This window comes from Callithrix jacchus, chromosome 5 (assembly GCF_049354715.1).
Source record: "Callithrix jacchus isolate 240 chromosome 5, calJac240_pri, whole genome shotgun sequence".
Classification (NCBI taxonomy): domain Eukaryota; kingdom Metazoa; phylum Chordata; class Mammalia; order Primates; family Cebidae; genus Callithrix; species Callithrix jacchus.
Window position 1 is genome coordinate 131,790,238 of NC_133506.1, and position 22,586 is coordinate 131,812,823.

At 52.5% G+C, this 22,586-nt stretch overlaps 2 protein-coding genes and 1 long non-coding RNA gene across 43 annotated transcripts in view; 1 reads left to right on the plus strand and 2 right to left on the minus strand.

Moving 5' to 3' along the window:
* Positions 1-1,189: 1,189 nt before the first annotated feature.
* On the minus strand, positions 1,190-7,368 carry MRPL38 (mitochondrial ribosomal protein L38). Of its 2 annotated transcripts, none has more exons than XM_035301791.3 (9): positions 7,293-7,368; positions 7,024-7,203; positions 4,987-5,121; positions 4,694-4,902; positions 4,182-4,254; positions 3,962-4,007; positions 2,177-2,335; positions 1,837-1,973; positions 1,190-1,661 (listed from the first exon to the last, which is right to left on the minus strand). In XM_035301791.3, the coding sequence occupies exons 1-9, from the start codon at positions 7,357-7,359 to the stop codon at positions 1,525-1,527; spliced, it is 1,143 nt and encodes a 380-aa protein (XP_035157682.1). In that variant the 5' UTR covers positions 7,360-7,368; the 3' UTR covers positions 1,190-1,524. The 2 variants fall into 2 exon arrangements, with proteins under 2 accessions (XP_035157682.1, XP_035157681.1); XM_035301790.3 differs by having other exon boundaries at positions 7,003-7,203.
* A 1,031-nt stretch (positions 7,369-8,399) lies between these two features.
* On the plus strand, positions 8,400-10,557 carry LOC144582715 (uncharacterized). Its single transcript, XR_013536001.1, has 2 exons — positions 8,400-8,520; positions 8,634-10,557. It is a non-coding gene; the product is annotated as an uncharacterized LOC144582715 (long non-coding RNA).
* A 1,857-nt stretch (positions 10,558-12,414) lies between these two features.
* FBF1 (Fas binding factor 1) overlaps positions 12,415-22,586 on the minus strand; it is a 32,855-nt gene continuing 22,683 nt past the window's right edge. For 38 of the 40 annotated variants that reach the window (XM_035301799.3, XM_078374699.1, XM_078374692.1 and 35 more), the window contains 10 exons: positions 22,417-22,524; positions 22,187-22,326; positions 21,991-22,109; positions 17,063-17,185; positions 16,793-16,978; positions 16,170-16,346; positions 15,961-16,098; positions 15,750-15,867; positions 13,993-14,108; positions 12,415-13,369 (listed from right to left, as the gene is read on the minus strand). In XM_035301799.3, coding sequence (XP_035157690.1) covers positions 13,286-13,369; positions 13,993-14,108; positions 15,750-15,867; positions 15,961-16,098; positions 16,170-16,346; positions 16,793-16,978; positions 17,063-17,185; positions 21,991-22,109; positions 22,187-22,326; positions 22,417-22,524 — 1,309 coding nt within the window. In that variant the 3' untranslated portion in view covers positions 12,415-13,285. The remainder of the gene's footprint in view (positions 13,370-13,992; positions 14,109-15,749; positions 15,868-15,960; positions 16,099-16,169; positions 16,347-16,792; positions 16,979-17,062; positions 17,186-21,990; positions 22,110-22,186; positions 22,327-22,416; positions 22,525-22,586) is intronic. The other 2 variants (XR_013535998.1, XR_004743585.3) reach the window with 1 other exon arrangement.

Here is a 22,586-nt window from a genome sequence, read left to right on the forward strand (position 1 = left end):
CCTCGCGGGGCCTCTGACCAGAGGCAGCGTGGAACCTCTTCCGGACTCATCTGTCAATCGCCTAACAGCATAGACCACCACCCCGCCAACCCTCTGGGGTCCGCGATGAAATTAGTCAGTGCACGTGGGCGGGCGGGTTCCCTGCAGACTTGGAGTGCTGCTGCACTTTTTCCTGGAGCTGGGTTTCAGGCACTTGCCAGACTGGGGTGTCTCCCTTCTCTGGGCTACACATAACTTTGGTTCTTTTAAAGTAAACAGTGAGATGGAAATGTCTGGTCACCAAGAGACAGGGACCAGTTAACTGGTGTTTTTCAAACGGCCCTTGAATGAATATACAAACCAGCTTTCAGCTGGAACCCGCATCCCCTCTCCCTGCTGCCCTCTGCTGGGGAGAGTTCCTAGCCTGGGGTCCGAGCGGATCTGCAGCCTCAATATTTAGAGGCAATCCAGCATTTCCCCTGCAGCTGAGCAGCGCCAAGCAGGTCTGGAGACCTGGCCCCCACCTCCCTGGGCAGTGTTTATCAGGCCAGGGGGAATCCAGGAGAGGTAAGGCCTTTCTAACCAAGCTGGGCTGATGTTGAGGCAGCACATGCTCTCTCTGCTGCTTGGAGCAAACACTCCGTTCTCTGTGCAGAGATAGGTGGTCTTTCTGGAAAAAGTGCACTGATCTACCCTCCAGCTACTAGTTAGCCAGCCTTCTGTTTTTGGGAAGGGTGAAACAAAACACCTATCCATCCAGCGAGAGGCTCCATGGGGCTTTCTGATCCTCAGCAGGTCTCTGAGACATGCTGTTTCCTACTTGATGTGGCTTCTCCTCCCAAGCCCAGGGTGGGGGAAGGATCCTGCACAAGAGGGTCAGTGCTGGGGCAGGCACTCTCTCTCCAGAGGCCTGTGGGACCCCGGGGCACACAGTCGGTGCTCAATAAATGCTCCCTCCTCAGCCCAGCTGCTCTGCTGCACTTTTTCAGGGAGCTGGGCTTCAGGCACCTGCTGGATTGGGATGTCTCCCTTCCCAAGCCACACCTGTTTTTGGCCCACTGCCTTCTTTTGCTTCGGATCCCAGGGCCCCTAACACCCTTTGAAGATGGAGGTGAGGGCCCACCTCATGGGGTGGGGAGCAGCCCCTTTCCCACCCATGAAGCAATACAGCTCCGTCAGGGGCCTCTGGCCAGCTACAGCAAAAATCATCTTTTCAAATGTATTTTTTATTTTAAAAAGAGGCAGGGTCTCATTATGTTGCCTAGGCTGGTCTTGAATTCCTGGGCTCAAGCGATCCTCCCTCCTTAGCCTCCCAATGTTGGGATTACAGGCGGGAGCCACTAAGCTTGGCAAGAAATCTTTATTCACATTCTCCACACCATCACCTGAGAGTCCCTTTCACTCCAAGCCCTGGGCCTGATGGAAGGGAGCCACGGAGGGGCTGCCTCAGGCAGGGCCCAGACCCCAAAGCCTGGGCCTCTGGAGCTGTGTCTTTACTGTTCTGCTGATCAATCCCATGCTCTGAGATGGGTGCACTCTGGCTCCTTAGTAGATGCCATAGGTGGGCTCATGACTGTCCCTGTACCGGTCCAGGTAGCGCAGGGGCTGCCGGTGAGGGAAGCGCTTCTGCTTGGGGTGGTAAGGGGGCGGCCGAACGAACTCAAACACTGGCTCCCGCATGTCTGCAAAAAGAGTGAGGGGAACAGTGGTGGTCTCCTGCTAGCCTGCACCCCCTCAGGCTGAGGGCTGCCCATCAGGGGACTGCCGAGGCCCTCTCCTAACAAAGCTTCTCCCGGGCAGGGCAGGTGAGGCCTGGGAGCTCAGGCCCACCCCATGCCTCAGCCTCATGGCCCTTACCCAGAAGCTGGTGGAAGATGTGGGTGACAGAGTCATCCCAGCGGCACTGGAAGAAGGACAGGCTGGCTGGAGTCATGGCTTCTTGGTGTTTCTTATAGAAATCAAAGGTGCGGAAGGTCCGCTGGGCCAGCTGGTAGCTACGAGAAGATGGAGAACATGTGAGAGTGGGGAGCTGGGCACCAGAGCCCCACACCCCTCCACCCAAGACACCCCTGTGGGTCTACTGGCTCTTCTACTCTTCTGCCAGCCTCAAGGCCAAGGTTGAGGGAGAACTGAGCAACAGTGACTATTCCAGGGCAGCTGGCCTGAGGCCAGGTTATGTGCCGGAGGTGTAGATTACCAGGGTGAGGGGCGCATGTCCTCGGAGAAGTCAATCAGCTGGTCCTGTTTGAAGAGCAGGAAGACAAGACGGTGGATGCCGGAGCCTCGGGCAGGGAAGGGGGGGAGGTAAGGACACGTTTCCTGTCCGTCAGCCACCCGGTTTCCCGGGATGTTGGTTCTGGGAGGAGGAAAGTCCCCATTAATAACCAATCCAGGGAGGTGGCAGGAGTGTCCCCCGCCCAGCTCCACACACACCCTAGAGGCTGACATGACTCCCTGGGAGGATAGTCCTAAGCTATCTCTCTCCTAGGATGGAGGAGGGAGCCAGGCTCTGTGAACATACTGCAAACAGGGCTCCAGAGAACATCAACTTGACAGCGAGGCCACGAAGCCTGCTTCCAGCCCCCGGGAGCCAGGAGGTCAGCCAGAATCACTGAGGCTAGTTGGCTGCTTTTCCCTCTGCATCCTGAAGTCTCCGGGACCTCGTCAGGGAGTGTGTGCCCAGCCTGTCACAGGGGCGGCCACTGCCTCAGGACAACTCCCCAGAGGGTTGTTGCCACACAGGTTGTTAACTGCAGTTGAATAAAAATGACAGAAGCCAGCTTCCTAGTCACTGTCCCCAATTAACCAGAAGGTTCAAGGCTGGGGTCACGGGCCTGACCTCTGCCCCCTACCCTGTTGTTCAGAGCCAAAAGCTACCAAGAAGGTAGAAGGCAGCCCAGCCTGGGCCCTGTGGGAAGAAGCCTGGTCTCAGGGAAGGAGTGCCCAGTGGTTCAAGGGGCACTTGGAGGACACTACAGCTGCCGGGCCTCTCCCACTCCTTCCCCCACATGACTGTCACAGTCCACCTCAGGTTGAGTAAGTCAGGTGGTGACATTATCCCAGTTTTACAGACGAAGAAATGAGTTTAGAGCAACAAAGGGGCCAGGCATGGTGGCTCGGACCTGTAATCCTAGCACTTTGGGAGGCTGAGGCAGGCAGATCGCTTGAGCTCAGGAAACTAGCCTGGGCAATGTGGTGAAACCCTGTCTCTATAAAAAATACAAAAATTCTGGCTGGGCGCGATGGCTCACACCTATAATTCCAGCACTTTGAGAGGCCGAGGTGGGTGGATCATGAGGTCAAGAGATCGAGACCATCCTGGTCAACAAGGTGAAACCCCGTCTCTACTAAAAATACAAAAATTGGCTAGGCATGGTGGCGCACGCCTGTAGTCCCAGCTACTCGGGAGGCTGAGGCAGGAGAATTGCTTGAACCCAGGAGATGGAAGTTGTGGTGAGCCGAGATCGCGCCATTGCACTCCAGACTGGGTAACAAGAGCGGAACTCCATCTCAAAAACAAAAAACAAAAATTCCATGCCAAGAGCTCTTTGTATAAAAAATAAATAAACACAAAAATTAGCTGGGTGTGGTGGCTTGTACCTGTAGTCTCAGCTACTCAGGAGCCTGAGGTGGGGGGGGGGGGGTCACTTGAGCCTAAGAATTAGAGGCTGCAATTAGCCGTGACTGCACCACTGTACTCCAGCCTAGGTGACAGAGACAGACCCTGACTCAAAAAAAGAGGGGGCGGGGAAGAGGGAAAAAAAAAATAGATGAGGCTTGTTCTGGCTGACCGAGGCCTACTGTAAGCTTTAGTCTCCTGTAGCTGTCTTCAAGTACACACCTGGATCCCAGGGCCCCTAACCCCCTCAGGAGGCAGAGGTGGGGGTGAATTCAAAGTCCCATGGGTAGTCCGTGAAACTCAGGTGCAGCTTGTTCCAGCTCCCGGGTCTGACCCTCCCGTCTCCCCATCCCTGGTACTCACAGCAGCCAGTGGAGGTACTCAGCATCCGGCTCCAGCAGGTGCCCATCTGCACAGAAACACATCTGCTGACCATGGCCCAGCTGCCCACGGCCCAGCTGCCATGCCCCTTGTTAGGAGCCAGTGCTGGGGATCTCCACCTGGCACTTTCCCCAGTCCCGAAGGGTCCTGGCTCATGGGAGGTAAGGCGGGGTAGGAGGCCTGGAGAGCCCCAGACACCCACCCAAGCTAGTGAGTAGCAACGTCCACAAGGAGCCCTCTTCTGCCTCATAGGTCACCTCTGGTGCTTGGGCAGCCTGGCAGAAAGAGAAGGAAACTGTCAGCTCCACCACGGACAGATAAGCTGTTGCAGGGAGCCTTGGAGAAAGGGGTGCCCACTCTGACCCAAATGCCCTTGACAGCCCCTAGCACAGGCAGACAGGCAAAGGGATGCTTAGAGAAGGAGCCCTGCAGAGTTGCCCATCCAGGCAACAACCACAAAAAGGAATGTGTGTCAAGGCCTGAGCAGGAGGGCACAACACAGACAGCAGGCCGGTCACAGGAAATGTGCTGAGACAGAGCCTCTTTTTCCTTCATTTTGCACTAAATTCTTGGTAATTGTCATGGTAATTTTCTGTCTTCCAGAAAAATCAAAGAGAGAACAACAAAATTCCAAACCCAGGAGTGTCTGTGACACTGAGATGGGATGTGTCTGTGTGCACACAGGGCAGGGAGAAGGCCCAGGTGAGCAGTTACCTCGGTTGGAGTCACCTCATTGCCATAGTACACAGGCATCAGGTCATCCTCACCCACAGCGTAGGCCACATGTAGGGCGACTCGGGGCACAAAGGTGGCACCGTGGAATAGGTCTCGGTAGAGGCCGTAATACTCAGCCAGACGCTGCTTGTGGTAGGGGCCAGAGGTCCTCTCCCATTCAGCACGCACGGCGTTCAGTGGGACACTGGCTGGGCAGGAATAAGGCCAGTTGGGGTACAGGGACACACTCTGTACCCCAACTCTGAGATGGCCCCTCCCCGGAGAAGGCTTACCTGTTCGGAGGCGGGCAGCCCGCTCCTCTTCCACATTGGCCCGAAGCTCCCGGATGACTTGTTTCCTCTCCAGTAGCTGTTGGGTCCGGGAGACTTTGGGTGGAGGCAGCCCAATATCAATCTTCTCTTTGAGATCTGGGGAGGGAAGATGTGTTGGAAAAACAGGGTCATGGCTCACTGCAGCTTCAACCGCTCTGACTCAGTCTTCTGAGGAGCTGACTATAAGTGTACACCATCTTGTCTAATTCTTGAATTTCTTGTAGAGATGGGGTTTTGCCACATTGCGCAGGATGGTCTGTAACTCCTGGGCTTAAGTGATCCTCCTGCCTCAGCCTCCCGAGTAGCTGAGATTAAGGTACAAACCACTGCACCTGATGGGGGGCACGTCTTCTTGGTTAAACTACCTGTCCCTACCTAGTGCTCTCATTCTGCTCTTCAAGCTTTGCTGCTCAAGCTTTCCCTGTGATTCACAGAACTAAAACTTACTATGCAGTCTACTTCCCAGACCTGAACAGGATCTTGTTGTTAAGCAAATCAGATACAACCTGAGGTTGTGTTTTTCTTTTTTTTTTGAGATGGAGGCTCGCTCTGTCCCCCAGGCTGGAGTGCAGTCTCGAGTTCTCGGCTCACTGCAACCTCTGCCTCCCAGATTCAAGCAATTCTCCTGTCTCAGCTTCCCAAGTAGCTGGGATTACAGGTGCCTGCCACCATGCCTGGCTAATTTTTTGTGTATTTTTAGTAGAGATGGGATTTCACCCGGGCTGGAGGTTGTGTTTTTCTGATCCCCAAACCAGTCACAGTTTTGTCTAGTGGGAAACTGAAGCCAATTGTCCTTCCAATTATGGTTGGGATCACCTCCAAGCCTGTTCACAGGTGGCTATGAACACCCAGCTGTCCCAGGTAGAGTGAATGACTGATGCTAGGACATACAGAAGTGCTTCTCGGCCAGGTGCGGTGGCTTACGCCTGTAATCCCAACACTATGGGAGGCCGAGACAGGTTGATCACTTGAGGTCAGGAGTTCGAGACCAACCTAGGCACCCCCATCTATACTAAAAATACAAAAATTAGCTGGGCGTAGTGGCCCATGCCTGTAATGCCAGCTACTTGGGAGGCTGAGGCAGAAAAATCACGTGAACCCAGGAGGCAGAGGTTGCAGTGAGCCAAGATCGTGCCACTGCACTCCAGCCTGGGCAACAGAGCTAGTCTCCACCTTAAAATATAATAATAATAACAAAAACATACTGAGCCCTTATCAGAGGTGGCATTAGGCAAAAATGCCAATGAATTGCATGTTTTAATCCTCACGGCAATTTTGTGGCAAAGACACAATTATTTTATTTTACAGTTGAGGACACAAGCTCAGGGATGATACCCCTAAGAGGGTGAGCTGGGATTTAAATCGGGCTAGATTCCATGCTTGTGCCCTTAACCACCACAAAACTGCCTTTATAAATGCTTAAAAAAAAAAAAAGGATTAAAAAAAAATCCGAGTGGGCGTTGGACCTAAGAATGAAAAATCAAATTAAAAAAAAAAAGGATACTCCATAAATTGTAAGCACCTTAAAGGTTGGGTTCTTTTTTCAGTCACCCTGCCGAAGACTTTAATCTCATTCAGCAAAGTATTGCACACGTACATCCTTGCACTGTTTAGGTGCAAAGAACCAATGGAGAGCAAGACAAGTAGGATCCCTGTCCACAGGGCGCTTACAATCTAGGGAGAGGCAGCGCACAGAGTCGGAATGCAGTGTGGCCAGAGCTACCTACAGAGTATTTTAGGCGCACAGAAGGGTATCCGAATTTGGAAGGGCAGGTGATCAAGATTTTAGCAGATATTTTAGCATTAGAGAATGGCAGTGGAAGCGAATTTTCCAAGTATGAGGGCGCAGAACGTGTGAAAAATACTAGCGTGATTAAGCTGCCGACAGTGCACACAGGGCTGCAGGCGGGCCCTTCCATTCAAAGGCTTGCTCAGCGCCCGGGGAAAAAGCCGAAAGGTCTCCCCTGGCCGCAGCACCTGCTCCAGTCGCCCCCGCACCTGTCTTCTCCCCGAAATGCTCCCGGTAGGTCCGCCACCAGTGCGGGGCCTGCGCCTCCTGCTCTGCCTGGCGCCGGTAGCGTTCGAAGCTCCGATACTTCTCCAGCCGGTCCAGGTTGCTCACGTCGATGTCCTCGTTGGGCATCGGCCCCAGCGGGGGTGTCCGGCGGCACAGGACGGCTGTGAGCAGAGAGAAGACGTTAGGCCGGCGCCTCAGAGGTCGGGCGACAGGGCCCCTCAAAAATGCTGCCCATCCCCACACCCCTCACCTGAGGTGCTGAAGGTCCGCCATCTCCGACACCAGCAAAGCGAGGCTCGCCACCAGGGCGCCGCCATCTTTCCTCCGGCCTGCGTCACCGCGGCCGCCAGTAGGACCCGGGCACAGGTGGCCAGCGCGGCGCCTGAGCGAACCGCGGCAGGCCCCGCCCACACCTGGCCAGGCCGGGTCCCCAGGCCCAAACCTGAGCACCGCGCTGCTGAGCAGGCCTCAGACGCCTGCCCCGCAGGCACTTGCACCGTCGTCTGGGCTGGAGGTGGAGGTGGCCGCGGCCTGCAGGCGGCCAGTTCCGGAAGTGCCCGGTGGACCGTGGGGCGGAGCTGAGAGTAGCCGGTCTCCTGCCCACGGCCGGCAACCAGGGGGCGGCACAGACCAGGGTCGACGGGCAGGGTCCTCACCCAGCGCCGGGATGCGGCGTCCAGAGTTCCCCAGGGACGCCGGCGTGGATGAGAGAGGGGAGGTGAACTCGGATTCCGGAGTAGGCCTGCTTGGTTTTAAAACTCAAGACTGAGGGCCGGGAGCAGTGGCTCACGCCAGCGCTTTGGAAGCCTAGGCGAGTGGATCACTTGAGCTCAGGAGTTAAGAGACCAGCCTGGCCAACATGGTGAAACCCAATCTCTACTAAAAATACAAAAATTAGCCGGGTGTGGTGGCGGCCGCCTGTAATCCCACCTACCTGGGAGGCTGAGGCAGGAGAATCACTTGAACCCGGGAGGAGGAGGCTGCAGTGAGCCGAGACGGCACCACTGCACTCCAGCCTGGGCAACAAGAGTGAAACTCCGTCTCAAAATAACATAAATAAATAAATAACAGGTGTTATTTATTTATTACAGGTGAGAGCCACCACACCCGGCCACCTTGTTCTTTTGTTTCCGAATTCTTTTCTTCGGGCTCTAAATCCGCCTACCCTACCCCACAACCCCCAACCTTCTCCAGATGAAGACATATGGGGCCTCAACAGCAGTGCATTGCTCCATCTTGTCCTCTCGTTGTCCTAGAATCCCGAGTGGCGCCTGCTTGGACTTTAACTGAGAGGCCTCACGTGGATTCCTATGTGTACCAACTTGAAGCAAATAACGATGAATGTCTTGAAACTAGAAGCAGTGGCTCTACAATTTTTTTTTTTTTAATGATATAGGGTCTCACTGTGTTGCCCAGGCTGGTCTTCAACTCCTGGCTCAAGCCATCCTCCCGCCTCGGCCTCCTGATAGCAGCTACAGGTGTGTACCACTGCCTCTGGCACCAGCATTTTTTTCATTACATTCCACCAATATTTCTCTCTCTAAAAGGAACTGAATTAAGTACTTGGGCTCTGATCTTTACAATTTTGAAGGAAAAAGAGCAGCAGCTACACAACACTCACGTCTGGACTCCACCCTCTACAGCGTCTGTGGCCTGGGAGAAGGCTGAAGGGGATAATTGGGATGTCTGCCACACCCTGATGGCAGTACTTACACTGAGGAAAGTGCCATTATAACTGAGCGCCTGTGGAATGCCTCTGCTTGGCTGTCCCCTCAGGACTGTATACTAATCTGTGCCACCACCCACTCACCCAAGCCAGGAACTTGGGGGTCCCCCCAACACATCTTCCTTTCCAACCCTCCATGCCTGGCACCAGGTCTGAGGGCGCTTTTCTGTGAGCCCTGCCTGCCATGCCTGGCACAGACCTGCCCAAAGTCCCTCCCCTGCACCATTGCCAGCTGCCTTCTCACATGCCTTCTGTCTCCACTCTTGTTCCCTCTCGTCTGGTCCCCACCCTGCAGACACATGGGTTTTTTGTTGTTTTGAGACAGAGTCTTGCTCTCTCGCCCTGGCTGGAGTGCAGTGGTGCAATCTCAGCTCACTGTAACCTCTGCCTCTCAGGTTCAAGCCATTCTCCTGCTTCAGCCTCCTGAGTTGCTGGGATTATAGACAGGCGACACCATGCCTGGCTAATTTTTTTTGTATTTTTAGCAGAGATGGGGTTTCACCATGTTGGCCAGGCTAGTTTCGAATTCCTGACCTCAAGTGATCCACCCACCTTGGCCTACCAACGTTAGGATTACAGGCGTGAGCCACTGTACCAGCCAGTGGGTTTTCTAAAATACAAATATGGTTTAACTTTGTTTAAAACCTTCTAATGAAAACCTGAAAATTTAACTTGAAGAGTTGTGTATCTTTAACAAGATACACAAAGCACTCTCAACCCATTCCCTCATTCTGATCTCTTCTCCTTACTGTCTTGAAGGCCATGCTCTCCCCTGTGGGTCTCCCAGCACCAACCTCAGTAATGTGTGCTTGATCACCTGCAGGTCCTGCAGGTGGCTGCCTAGATGTGAACTGCCCCTGGGCCGACATGCCCATCCTTAGGACCCCTCCCCCACTCAATGCTCTTTGCACAGGTCTGCCTCAGAACTGGTTGAGTCTCTTTTGCTGGAGAATCAAATTTGAGGCTTAACCAAGGCTTCCAACGGGGCACATGACGCTTCACTCCTCAGTGTTGGTACCAGCTCCAGAAGCGCCTGAAAACATCTTCCTCCTACTCCAGCACCGTGTGTAGCCTGCTCCTCTGGGAGGTAGGAAAGTCAGGTAGCTCACAACCTGGGGCCTGGGGATCGGCCAGAGCAGAACTCAAATCCAGGCTTAGCTACTCACTGTCACTTTGGGCAGGTTATTTTTTTTAATTTTTTTTTTTTTGAGGTGGATGTGGTGTTCGCGCCAAAGGCTCCAGACAGTTAGTTGACTTGCCTCAGTTTGGCTGCTGGACCTGTACTGTATTTCCTCACCTCGAGGGCTGTCGAGTGAGACAGGGCCGTGAGCTGATTCACTAAAAGCAACAACAGAATGCAAAGCAAAGGCCTGCAGTTTATGAGGACATTGTGCTGTCTGCTTCCATTTCCCCCTTCAGTCTCTGTGTAAGCAATAAACTTGCTGCAATTGAAATGTCTAAGAGGAGCAGAGACCTCTGCCCATATTTTCCCTGGAGCCAAGCCTTTGTTTTAGCTCCTGATGAAAAACAGGTTTAACCAGCCACCTTAAGGGTGCCATTGTATCTTTAGAATGTAAAATCATTGAAATGTAAACTGCTACCACTAGCCCCCTTAAACTGCTTCCTGAGCAGGATATCTATTTTATGGAGTTTTTGTTTCCTTTCTGTTTTCCCCTTTGTTTCTTTCTGCTGAGATGAGGTAAATGTAAACAAGACAAAAGGTATAAAAGCTGTAACCCACAAAAATAAATTTGCTGCGTTTTGGCCATAATCTTCACGCAGCCCTCCAGACTCTACTTTTCTATATTCTTTCTTTTCCGCGCACTCTCTCTCTCAGGTTGAACGAGACATCTACGTTGGCGGTCTTGGGGACTCCCGCGGGTCGGTAGTCCCCCGGCAGACGTGCCGGACCCCGACAGGTGGAGTTTCACTCTTGTTGCACAGGCTGGAGTACAGTGGCACAATCTTAGCTCACTGCAACTTCTACTTCCCAGGTTCAAGCGATTCTCCTGACTTAGCCTCCCAAGTAGCTGGGATTACAGGCATGCACCACCATGCCTGGCTAAATTTGTATTTTTAGTAGAGATGGGGTTTCTCCATGTTGGTCAGGCTGGTCTTGAACTCCTGATCTCAGGTGGTCCACCTGCCTCGGCCTCCCAAAGTGCTGGAATTACAGGTGTGAGCCACTGTGACTGAATAGGCTTTGTTTTGTTTTTTAAGATGGAGTTTTGCCCAGGCTGGAGTGTGATGGCACGATCTCAGCTCACTGCAACCTCCACCTCCTGGGTGATTCTCCTGCCTCCACCTCCCAGTAGCTGGTATTTTAGGCATGCGCCACCACACTTGGATAATTTTTTTTTTTTTTTTGAGATGGAGTTTTGCTCGTTACCCAGGCTGGAGTACAATGGCGTGATCTCGCCTCACCGCAACCTCTGCCTCCTGGGTTCAGGCAATTCTCCAGCCTCAGCCTCCTGAGTAGGTGGGATTACAGGCATGCGCCACCATGCACAGCTAATTTTTTGTATTTTTTTTTAGTAGAGATGGGGTTTCACCATGTTGACCAGGATGGTCTCGATCTTTAGACCTCGTGATCCACCCGCCTCGGCCTCCCAAAGTGCTGGGATTATAGGCGTGAGCCACTGCACCCGGCATTTTTTTTTTTTTTTATAGAGACGGAGTGTCACCATGTTGGTCAGGCTGGTCTTCAACTCCCAACCTCAGGTGATCTGCCCACCTCAGCCTCCCAAAGTGCTGGGATTACAGGCATGAACCACTGTGCCCAGACAGGCTGGTTTTTTAATGGAACATCTGCCTGCTCTTTGAGATTTCTTGTCCATGAAATAACAGGAAACATAGCAAACATTTTCTTTTTTCTTTTTGTTAATGAATGAAAGCTTATGTTGCTCAGATTGGCCTTGAACTCAGCCTCGCCTCCTAAAGTGCCAGGACAACTGGCCAGAGCCACTGCGGCTCCCCAAACAGTTTCTTTCTTTCTTTCTCTCTCTCTCTTTCTTTTTCTTTCTTTCTTTCTTTTTTTGAGATGGAGTTTCGCTGTTGTTACCCAGACTGGAGTGCAGTGGCACCATCTCGGCTCACCGCAACCTCCACCTCCTGGGTTCAAGCAATTTTCCTGCCTCAGCCTCCCAAGTAGCTGGGACTACAGGCGCACACCACCATGCCCAGCTAATTTTTGTATTTTTAGTAGAGATGGTGTTTCACCTTGTTGACCAGGATGGTCTCGATCTCTTGACCTCGTGATCCACCCGTCTCGGCCTCCCAAAGTGCTGGGATTATAGGCGTGAGCCACCGCGCCCGGCCCCTTTCTTTTTTTGAGACAGAGTCTTTGTTTGTTATCAGGCAGTACAGTGGCACGATCTCAGCTCACTGCAACCTCTGCCTCCTGGGTTTAAGTGATTCTCCTGCCTCAGCCTCCTTAGTATCTGGGACTACAGGCATGCCACACCATGCCCAGCTACTTTTTGTATTTTTAGTAGAGACGGGGTTTCACCATGTTGGCCAGGATGGCCTCAATCTCCTAACCTCTCGATCTGCCTGCCTCAGCCTCCCAGAGTGCTAGGACTACAGGTGTGAGTCACCACAACCAGCCCACAGCAAGCATTTTCTAAGAAATAAGTATAAACTCTGATGAGCCATGGCGAAAGCAGTTTTTTTAAGCTTAGTCAAGCAAAGCAGAGGGAGTAGAGGAGGAACGAACAATCTCTATTAGTTGTGATCAATTCCTTGTCAGCTCCACTGCACGATTTGGTAGGGCTGTGGCTTTGGGTAGGTGAGCAGCACAGAGGAGCCTTCCCTCCTTGTCCCTCCCCACACCCCACCATTGCCACAGGTCCCTCCACCGCTGGTGGTGGAGCACCCGGATGGGGAGGAAGCTGAGGAGGCCACTGTTCACCCAGGCTGGTTGGTCCTTTGGGCAATGCTGGGAATAGGGTGGGGGCTCTGGGCAAGCCCAGGAGGAGGCAGGCCCAGCTGAGTTCCAGGAACATCTTACACTGAAAGGGAGAATCTGGCTGGTGCTCTCCCTGTATTGCCAGGAGGCAAGAGGGCCCTTCTCCAGCTCATCGGGGAGGGAGCTGCTCTGGCAGGGAGGAGGGAAGGCTGTTTGTGGCATCCCTCAAGAAAGCTCCTGCCTCAGAAGAGGCCCAGGCAAAACGAGCCCACAACAGTCTGCCTATGGAGTAGGGGGGAGCCCACAGAGCCCACTGAGAGTTGGGGATCCTCACTGCCCACTCAGACCCTCAGATCCAAGCTAGATGGCTTTGGGGAGGGCAGCCAAAGTTGTGGTAAGACAGCCTACACCACAGAGCCCCAGAGGCAGGGGCTGCCCAGGCTGGCACACTTGGAAAGGATTAACTTGCATCTTGTCCACAGAAGAGCTGTCATTAGGCCTCGGGCATCTCAGAATCCTCCCCAGGCACTGCCTCCATGGAGGCAGCAGGAGGAACAGGAGAGAGTTCTGGGGCCAGAGCCTTCTGTTGGGGAATTGGCTGGGGTCCCACTCAGGCTGAATGAAATGTCAAATTGTAGGACCCTTTCTTCAGGGTCTCCAGGAAGAACTGTTCATTCTCCAAGAAGTCGTGGTCCTGCAAGGCAGATTTGGATGGGCGGTCACCTTCCCTGAACTGAAAGAGGGGTGGAGCCCTGGACACTAGCTGAGCCTGCCCTCACTGAGGCCCCTCCCCACATCCTCCCTGACTCTGTCTGGTTCTGAGTCAGCAGGGGCCATGAAAGAGCCCAGGTGTGGAGCAATACAGACCACAATGTCAATCCTGTCAAGGCTGTTTGCAGTGCAACTTATGAGCACTTGACTTTGTGTCTCTAAGCCTCAGGTCCCTTGTCTGTAAACATTCCTTGTAGCCCTTCCTTGTAGGGCTGTGTGAGCGTAAAAGCTTAAAATGGGTCAAGCACAATGGCTCATGGCTGTAATCCTAGCTACTCCGAAGGCCAAGGGGGTAGGATCACTTGAGCCCAGGAGTTTGAGACCAACCTGGGCAATATACTGAGACCCCATTTCTAAATATAAACAAAGCCTTCAGCCCTGAGCTTGGCACATGAAAATGAAAATTGGCTCACTGAACAAATTGCACTTTTACTCCCCAGGAGCTGGGATCACCCCTCCCCAGGGCTACCATGTGCTCCTCCCGCCTCTGCCCTGAGCTGGAAGGACTCATGAACATGCGGATCCCCAAGGTCAGGAGAGACTTACCTGCTCTGCCGTGTGCCTCAGAAGCACCAGCCTGGCATGGAGGTGCAAGGGGCTGGGGTCTGGGCCATTCGGTGGCTGGCTGCACCAAGGGGTGGTGAGAGCAGGAGGCACGAGGGCTGAAAAGGCCAAGGAGGAAGTCAGGGACCAAACAAGTGTTGCTGGAAAAGCCGCTGGTCACAGCTTGTTCCTGCAGGACTGTGTGCCCCTGCCAGTGGGTGGACCCTGGTCATCCACTAAGGGTGCAATGGCACTCATTGTCAAAAGCCTCTGACAAATGCACACCTGCTCCTACCTGGCGAGGCCATTTCTAGGAATTCATTCAAGTGAAATCATCAGGCAAAGGTGCAAAGATGTATGTAGGAAGATGTCCACTGGGTACTCTTTCTCTTTAAGAAAACAAGTCACTCAGCACAGAGCAGCCTCACAGTGGAAAACCGCTGACTGGGAACTGACTACATGTTTAAAGACTGATCCGAAAAGCTGTTCCATGTGTACATGATTGAGTGAAAAAAGTCAAGTTATCAAACAACACATACAATCCTAACTTTGTTTTTAAAAACATATGTACCAGGCCAGGCATGTTGGCTCATGCCTGTAATCCCAGCTCTTTGGGAGGCCGAGGTGGGTGGATCACCTGAGGTCAGGAGTTTCAGAGTGGCCTGGGCAACATGGCAAAACTCTGTCTCTACTAAAAATACAAAATTACCCAGGCGCAGTGGCACATGCCTGTAATCCCAGCTACTTGGGAAGCTGAGAAAGGAGAATCACTTGAACCTGGGAGGTGAAGGTTGCAGTGAGCTGAGATCACACCACTGGACTCCAGCTTGGGTGACAAGAGTGAAACTCCATCTCAGAAAAAAAAATAGGTACCAGAGTGGAACCTTACGGTTCTCTCTAGACTCGGAGTGGTGTTGAGGGTGACTTTTTTTTTTTTTTTTTTAGATGGAATCTTGCTCTGTAGCCCAGGCTGGAGTGCAATGGCACAATCTCAGCTCACTGCAACCTCCGCCTCCCAGGTTCAAGCAATTTTCCTACCTCAGCCTCCTGAAGTAGCTGGAATTACAGGCATATGACACCACGCCCAGCTAATTTTTTTGTATTTTTAGTGGAGACAGAGTTTCACCATGTTAGCCAGGATGGTCTTGATCTCCTGACCTTGTGATCGGCTCGCCTCAGCCTCCCAAAGTGTTGGGATTACAGGCATGAGCCACCAAGGCAGGGGAATTTTTTTTTTTTTAATGAAATCTTGCTCTGTCACCCAGGCTGGAGTGTAGTGGTGGGATCTTGGCTCACTGCAACTTCCACTTCCTGGGTTCAAGCAATTTTCCTGCCTCAACCTCCCGAGTAGCTGGGATTATAGGTTCCCGCCACCACGCCTGGCTAATTTTGTCTTTTTAGTAGAGCGGGGTTTCACCATGTTGGCCAGGCTGGTCTCGAACTCCTCAGGTGTTCTGCCTGCCTCAGTCGCCAAAAGTGCTGGGAATACAGGAGTAAGCCACCTCGCCCAAACTGACAATGGCTTTTTTATTTCCTTTTTTTCCCGAGTGCAGAGTCACGAAAAGGTGAAATTTTAATAGTGTCCCTCTCTCTATTTCTATTTACCTAAAATTAACACACATTATTTCTGTAAAAAAGAAATAATAAGACAACTGTAAAACCCAGCTGGCTGCCTTAACTGGAGCAGCAAATGGGGGGCCTGCCCACTCCTAGCCCCTGCCCAGTCCTGAGCCCCCCACCCTTCCTCTGGAGCCACTCACCACTCTGGCTGGAGGCTGCAGGGCCCTGGGCCCTGGGGAATAGCCTCAGGAGGCTGGAGGGCAGGTCCTGTCGTGCATGGTCCAGCTGCAGCCTCTGCTGGGCCAGACTCAGATGCTCCTGTCCCCATTGCCCCAGAAAGAAGGCCTCAGCTGTGAGGTGGGAGGCTGGGGGTACTAGGGGCTGGGGCGCCATTCACTCGGGGAGCCTTGCCTGGTGTATATGTTGCTCCTGCTTCCGTAGCCGCTCCTGCTGTTGCTGCACTGCCTGCAGCCGGGCCTGCTGCCCGGCCTGCACCTGCCGGGCCTCACGCAGTGCCCGCTCCCCCTCCTCGTACTTTTCGGAGGCCACCTGCAGGAAGGCCACCTGGGTCAGGGCTGCCTGGGCTGGGCCACGCCCATGCCCGTGTACCCAAGCAGCACCTTGCTCATGCTCTCCACCTCCTCGGCACGGAGTTTAACACGCAGGGCGGTGGCGCTGAGCCTTTCCTTCTCCAGCTGCAGCTCCTGCCGCTCCTGCTCCAGGGCTGCTCTCTCAGCCGCCAACTGCTTCTCCTCGGCCTGGAGCTCGCTGGCCCTGATCTTCAGTTCGGCCTGCTCCTGGAGACGGCAGAGGCCCTGCTGCATTCTCCTCCAGGAGTTGCAATGCACTGTGCAGGACTCTCGGGTCCCCTCTGCCCAACCTGCCCCTACGAGGGGGTGGTGGAACCACGATCTTCCAGGGAGGGCCAGAGAAGCCCGGAGACAAGCCAGGGTGCTGCCCTCACCAGCCATGTGACTACGGCAGGCTCCACTCTGAAGTTTGGGTTCCTCATTTCTAAATCTCAAAGTCATGGGAATATGAGGATCAAATGAGAAAATGTGCATAAGGCACTTGGGACAATACAGGGAAGCTGTGAGCATGAGGATGTGATTATTGTTTTAATCCCTGTGTTCTTGTGACAGTAGTGCTATGCTCTCTTTTCCTAAGACTGGACTGGGTGTGTCCAGAGGGAGGGGCAGAGGCTACCCCAGCCCTCCGCTGTGCCGGAGGCTCTGGGCCCTACCTTGGCCAGGCTGATGAGGGTGCCCTCCCGCTGGGTGTCCACCTGCAGCACCCGCTCGGCCTCACGCTCGGCCCGCTCCTTACTCAGTTTTTGCTGCACAGAGAACTCCGCCCACTCAGCCACCAGGCGCCGCCGCTCCTCCCCACACTTGAGCAGGACAGACTTCTGCTCCTCCAGCAAGGCACTCTGGGATGTGGGGGTGAGGGCATGGGATGAGTGTCCCTGGGCATGATGGCAGGGTTAGGGGCTAAGGGCAGAGGTGTGACTCACCTTGGCCCGTTCCAGCTCCGCCCTCTCCATGGCCATCTGCTGCGCTGTGATCTTCCTTTGCTCCTCTAGGGCGCGCTGCATGGACTCCACCTTGGACTGCTCGGCAGTCATCCACCAGCGTTCCTGTAGTGCCCGGGTAAGACTGAGAGCGTGGTTCTTGCCCTGAAGATCAGGCCTGGCCACAAACCCACCAGTGTCTCCCACACTATGCCACTGACTCGTCCTTTCCAAAGAAGCGCAAAATGAGGGGTACCTGGGAGGCACTGCCAGGGCCCAGCCCGCAGGATTCTGCCCAAGAGGAGGACCCATTAGGCACCAGCCTAACCCTCAGATCTCTAGCTGCACCAAGGCTAGCACCTTGGGAGGCCCAGGGGCAACATCCCTGCTGCTGAATCACCAGCTCCGTCCGCACTCTGCCTGTCTTCACCCATCAGCCAAGCAGGCTAAGCACAGGGCGGTCTAGTGCCGTGCCATGGGCCCAGCCACACAGCATGAGGCAAGAGCTTCTCTGTGCCTGATCCCAGGCAAGTGCTTAACACAGTTATCAAATGAAGGGGCGGATCAAAATGGCTCACAATATAAAAGCATCTCTACATTGATACGGCCACAGGGTAGATAGCAGGTCACTACTGGACATCTCTGACTAGTGTGATCTTTTCATTTTCTTCTTTAAAAAGTTTTTTTTTTTTGGCCAGGTGCAGTGGCTCAGGCCTGTAATCCCAGTACTTTGGGAGGCTGAAATGGGCGAACTTCACCTGAGGTCAGAAGTTTGAGACCAGCCTGGCCAACATGGTCTCTCCTACACCCATCTCTCCTAAAAATAAAAAAATTAGCTCCATGTGGTGGCAGGTGCCTGTAATCCTAGCAACTCAGGAGGCTGAGGCAGGAGAATCCCTTGAACACAGGAGGCAAATGTTGCAGTAAGCCAAGATCACACCAGTGCACTGCAGCCTGGGTAAAAGAGTGAGGCTTGGTCTCAAAAAAAAAAAAAAAATTTTTTTTTTTTTTTTTGGCTGGGCATGGTGGCTCATGCCTGTAGTCCCTGCACTTTGGGAGACCAAGGTGGGGTGGGCGGATTGTCAGAGCTCTGGAGTTTAAGATCAGCCTGGGCAACATGGCAAACCCCCATTTCTACGAAAAATTAGCCAGGTCTAGTGGCTCGCACCTGTGATCCCAACTATTTGGAGGCTGAGGGAAGACTGCTTGAGCCTGGGAGTGAGTGCAAGCTGCAGTGAGCCAAGATCTTGCCACTGCACTCCAGCCTGAGTGACAGTGAGAGCCCATCTCTAAAAAAATTTTTTTGGCCAGCCATGGTGGCTCCCATTTGTACTCTCAAAATGTTGGAAGGCCTAGGTGGGTGGATTACTTGAGCTCAGGAGTTCAAGACCAGCCTTGGAAACATGGCGAGACCCCCATCTCAACACAAAATACACCATTAGCTGGGTGTGGTAGTGTGTGCCTGCAGTCGAGCTGTAAGCTGAGGCAGGAGGATGGCTTGAGCCGAGGAGGTCAGGCTGCAGTGAGCTATGACCACACCACTGCACTCCAGCCTGGAAAACAGAGAAAACAAAGAAAGTGCTTCATAAAACCTTAAAGGATGACAGCTACTAGCTGGGAACAAGAAGATAGGTGGGAGGGCAAGGAAGGCTTCATGGAGGTGGTAGCATCCAAAGATTCATGACCATTGAATTCAGTCTGGAAAGATTTCTGCAGGTCAGGACAGGGATGTGAGCAAAGGCAGGGATTGCAGGTGAGCACCACCACTTACAGCTAATTAAAACAAAATTTTATTTATTTTTTATTTATTTTTGAGACAGAGTCTCGCTCTGTCACCCAGGCTGAAGTGCAGTGGTGCTATTTCTACTCACTGCAACCTCTGCCTCCTGGGTGCAAGCGGTTCTCCTCCCTCAGCTTCCCTATTAGCTGGGATTATAGGCATATGCCACCATGCCTGATTAGTTTTTGTGTTTTTATTAGAGACAGGGTTTCACCATGTTAGCCAGGCTGACCTTGAACTCCTGACCTTAAGTGATCTGTCAGCCTTGGCTTCCCAAAGTGAGGAATTACAGGTATGAGCCAATACGCCTGGCATAAAATTTTTTTTAGAGATGGGATCTCGGGGAACGATCCAAGATGGCTGATCGCTAACATCCCGGGATTGCAGCTCTCAGGGAAGGCGCGGAGAACTAGAGGACGCCACACTTTCAGACAAATTCTGGTCGCTCGCGGAGCAGAAGATCCCCCAGTGGAGGAATCACACGGGTCGCCAGCGCGACTTTCGTGACCGGCGCAGCGGTTCCGCCAGCACCTTGGTGCCGCAGCTCTCGGAGCAGAGTAAACAGGTTTGGAGGACCCACACGGGCCCCCAGCACAACACCAGAGCCCAGCCCAGCGGCTGTGACGGCACCTCCCCGCGCTCCCCGCGCTCGGCGCAGAGTAAACAGGACCGGTTCCCCTTCTGCCCGAGGTTTGGAGCCCCAGGAAGGCAGAGTCGCCTACTACGGACACAAGAAGGAAGCCCGACAAGATAATCCTGGGCAGAAAAGCACCATCAGTTTTAACGCCGCTACTCTGGCCCTGGGAACTAACAACCTGGACGTCCACTCAAGAGACCTAATCTGAAAGTTGGTAATTTCAAAGACGAGAGGAGGATAAATTTACAATGACGGGAAGAAACCAGCGTAAAAAAGCTGAGAATACTCAAAGTCAGAACGCCTCTCCCTCTAAAGATGATCACAGTTCCACATCAACAATGGAACGAGGCTTGATGGAGAATGAGCGCCTCCTGATGACAGAATCACTCTTCAAGGAATGGATAATAACAAACTTCGGTGAGTTAAAAGAACATGTTGTAGCCCAACGTAAAGAAACTAGGAACTTTGAAAAAAGGTTTGATGAAATCCTATTGAGAATAGACAACTTAGAGAGGAGTATGAGTGAATTAATGGAACTGAAGAATACAATACAGGAACTCCGAGAAGTTATGCACAGGTTTAAACACTCGAATTGTTCAAGCAGAAGAAGGGATATCAGAGGTCAAAGTCCAACTTAATGAAATAAAACGTGAAGAAATGATTAGAGAAAAAAGGATAAAAAGGAATGAGCAAAGTCTCCAAGAAATGTGGGACTATGTGAAAAGACCAAATTTACGTTTGATAGGTGTACCTGAATGCGACGGAGAGAATGAATCCAAGCTGGAAAATACCCTTCAGGATATTATTCAGGAAAATTTTCCTAAACTAGCAAAGCAGGTCAACATTCAACCCCAGGTAATACAGAGAACACCACAAAGATATTCCTCAAGAAGAGCAACCCCAAGGCACATAATCGTTAGATTCACCAGGGTTGAAACGAAGGAGAAAATACTAAGGGCAGCCAGAGAGAAAGGTCAGGTTACCCACAAAGGCAAACCTATCAGACTTACAGCAGATCTCTCGGCAGAAACTCTACAGGCCAGAAGAGAGTGGGGGCCAATATTCAACATCCTCAAAGAACAGAACCTTCAGCCAAGAATTTCATATCCAGCCAAACTAAGCTTCACAACTGAAGGAAAAATAAAATCTTTTATGAACAAGCAAGAACTCAGAGATTTTATTACCACCAGGCCTGCTTTACAAGAGCTTCTGAAAGAAGCATTACACACAGAAAGAAACAACCAGTATTAGCCTTTCTAAAAATACACCAAAAAGTAAAGAGCACCAACATAAAGAAGAATTTACACCAACGAATGGATAAAACAGCCGGTCAGCATCAAATGGCAGTAACCCTAAATTTAAATTGACTAAATCCCCCAATCAAAAGACACAGCCAAAACCCAATGGCATGTTACATCCAGACCTGTTTCACATGCAAGGATACACAAAGACTCAAAACAAAGGAATGGAGAAAGATTTACCAACCAAATGGAGAGCAAAAATAAATAATAAATAAATAAAAAGCAGGAGTTGCAATTCTCGTATCGGATAAAATAGATTTTAAAGCAACAAAGATAAGTGGTAAAAGGATCAATGCAACAACAAGAGCTAACGATCCTAACACCCAGATACGAGACTTAGATTCAATGAGACAGAAAATTAATAAGGATATCAAGGACTCGAACTCAGATCCAGAACAAGTAAACTTAATAAATATTTATAGAGCTCCCCACTTCAAATACACAAAATATACATTCTTGTCAATACCACATCACACCTACCCATAAGTTTAAATGAAACATTGATTGGCCATTATTAATACCCAATTTTTTTCAAAATAAAGCAATATTTCCATTTACTCTCCCTCTTTCTCTTCCTCTCCTTTACTTATTTTTTTTTCTTTTCTTTCCTTCTCTCAAAAAAAAAAAAAAAAGAGATGGGCTCTCACTATGTTGCTTAAGCTGGTCTCAAATTCTTGGACTTAAGTGATCCTCCTGCCTCAGCTCCCCAAGTAGCTGCGATTACAGGCACAGGCCACCATGCCTGGATGAGGTTATTATTATTTAATTAAAGTGTGTGCTTATATATGAAAGGTATTTAGGGAGTTCAAATGTCTGTTAGAGCTGAAGAGGCTAGGATAACATTTAACAGGCAAGAGCATCTGTCCGAATGTCACAGGGCTTGGGTAAGGGGACAGCTCTGAGTGCAGCTGATGGTTGCAGGGTTTAGACTGTGGAGCAAGGCCAGGGTGGCTGAGGGACTTGCGGTGGTGAGGAGCAGGCAGAGCGTAGTGGGGGCCTGGCCAGGTGGCGCCTGTGTGCTCAGGTGGGCAATGCTGAGGGCCTGGCCGGGACAGGGAGACGCAGAGGCAGGAAGTAGCAGGGAGGATGCCCACAGGAGAGTCAAGCCCCGGCGCTGACCTCTGAGGAGGTGAGGTCAGGAGAGTGTCGCCACACCTGCGGGTGCCCTGGAGGAGAGGCCCCATGGCAGGAGGGCCAGGAGGATGGGCCTCACCTGCTCCAGCAGCTGGCTCTGCTCACTCAGCCGCGCCTCCATCTTCCCGATGACCTCCTGCTGCCAGCTCCGCTCCTCCTCCATGTCCCGCTGCTGCTGGCCCAGCCGCTCCTGCAGTGCTGGGGACAACCCACAGGGTGCTGGCAACTGCTCCTCTTCCCACCAGGGGTCTGGGGGTCTGAGAGGGAGGGCGTACCCCGCAGCTGCTCGTCCCGCTGCCGGATCCCCAGCTCCCGCTCCTGGGAGTTGGTGAGATGTGAGGCCTCCATGCGGTAGGACAGCTCCTGCAGGCTGCTGGAGAACTTCTCCATCTGGTGGATGATGCTATTCAGGGACCTGAAAGGAGGCTGGGTCACCACCTCCTGAAAGCCTCGGGACCCCCCAGCCCCCACCCTTAGGCGGGCACAGTTGGGGCAGCACACATACCATGTGTGGGAGGTGGTGCTGGTGGCCGCATCGACCTCTCGGTCTTTCAGCAGCTTCAGCCGCTGCAGCTGCTCCTCGTGGTCTCTGCGCATCTCCAGGATGGATGCCCTGTGGGGAAGTGGAAGGGGAAGGCCCACAGCCAATCTGAGCAGGACCACCCAGACACAGCA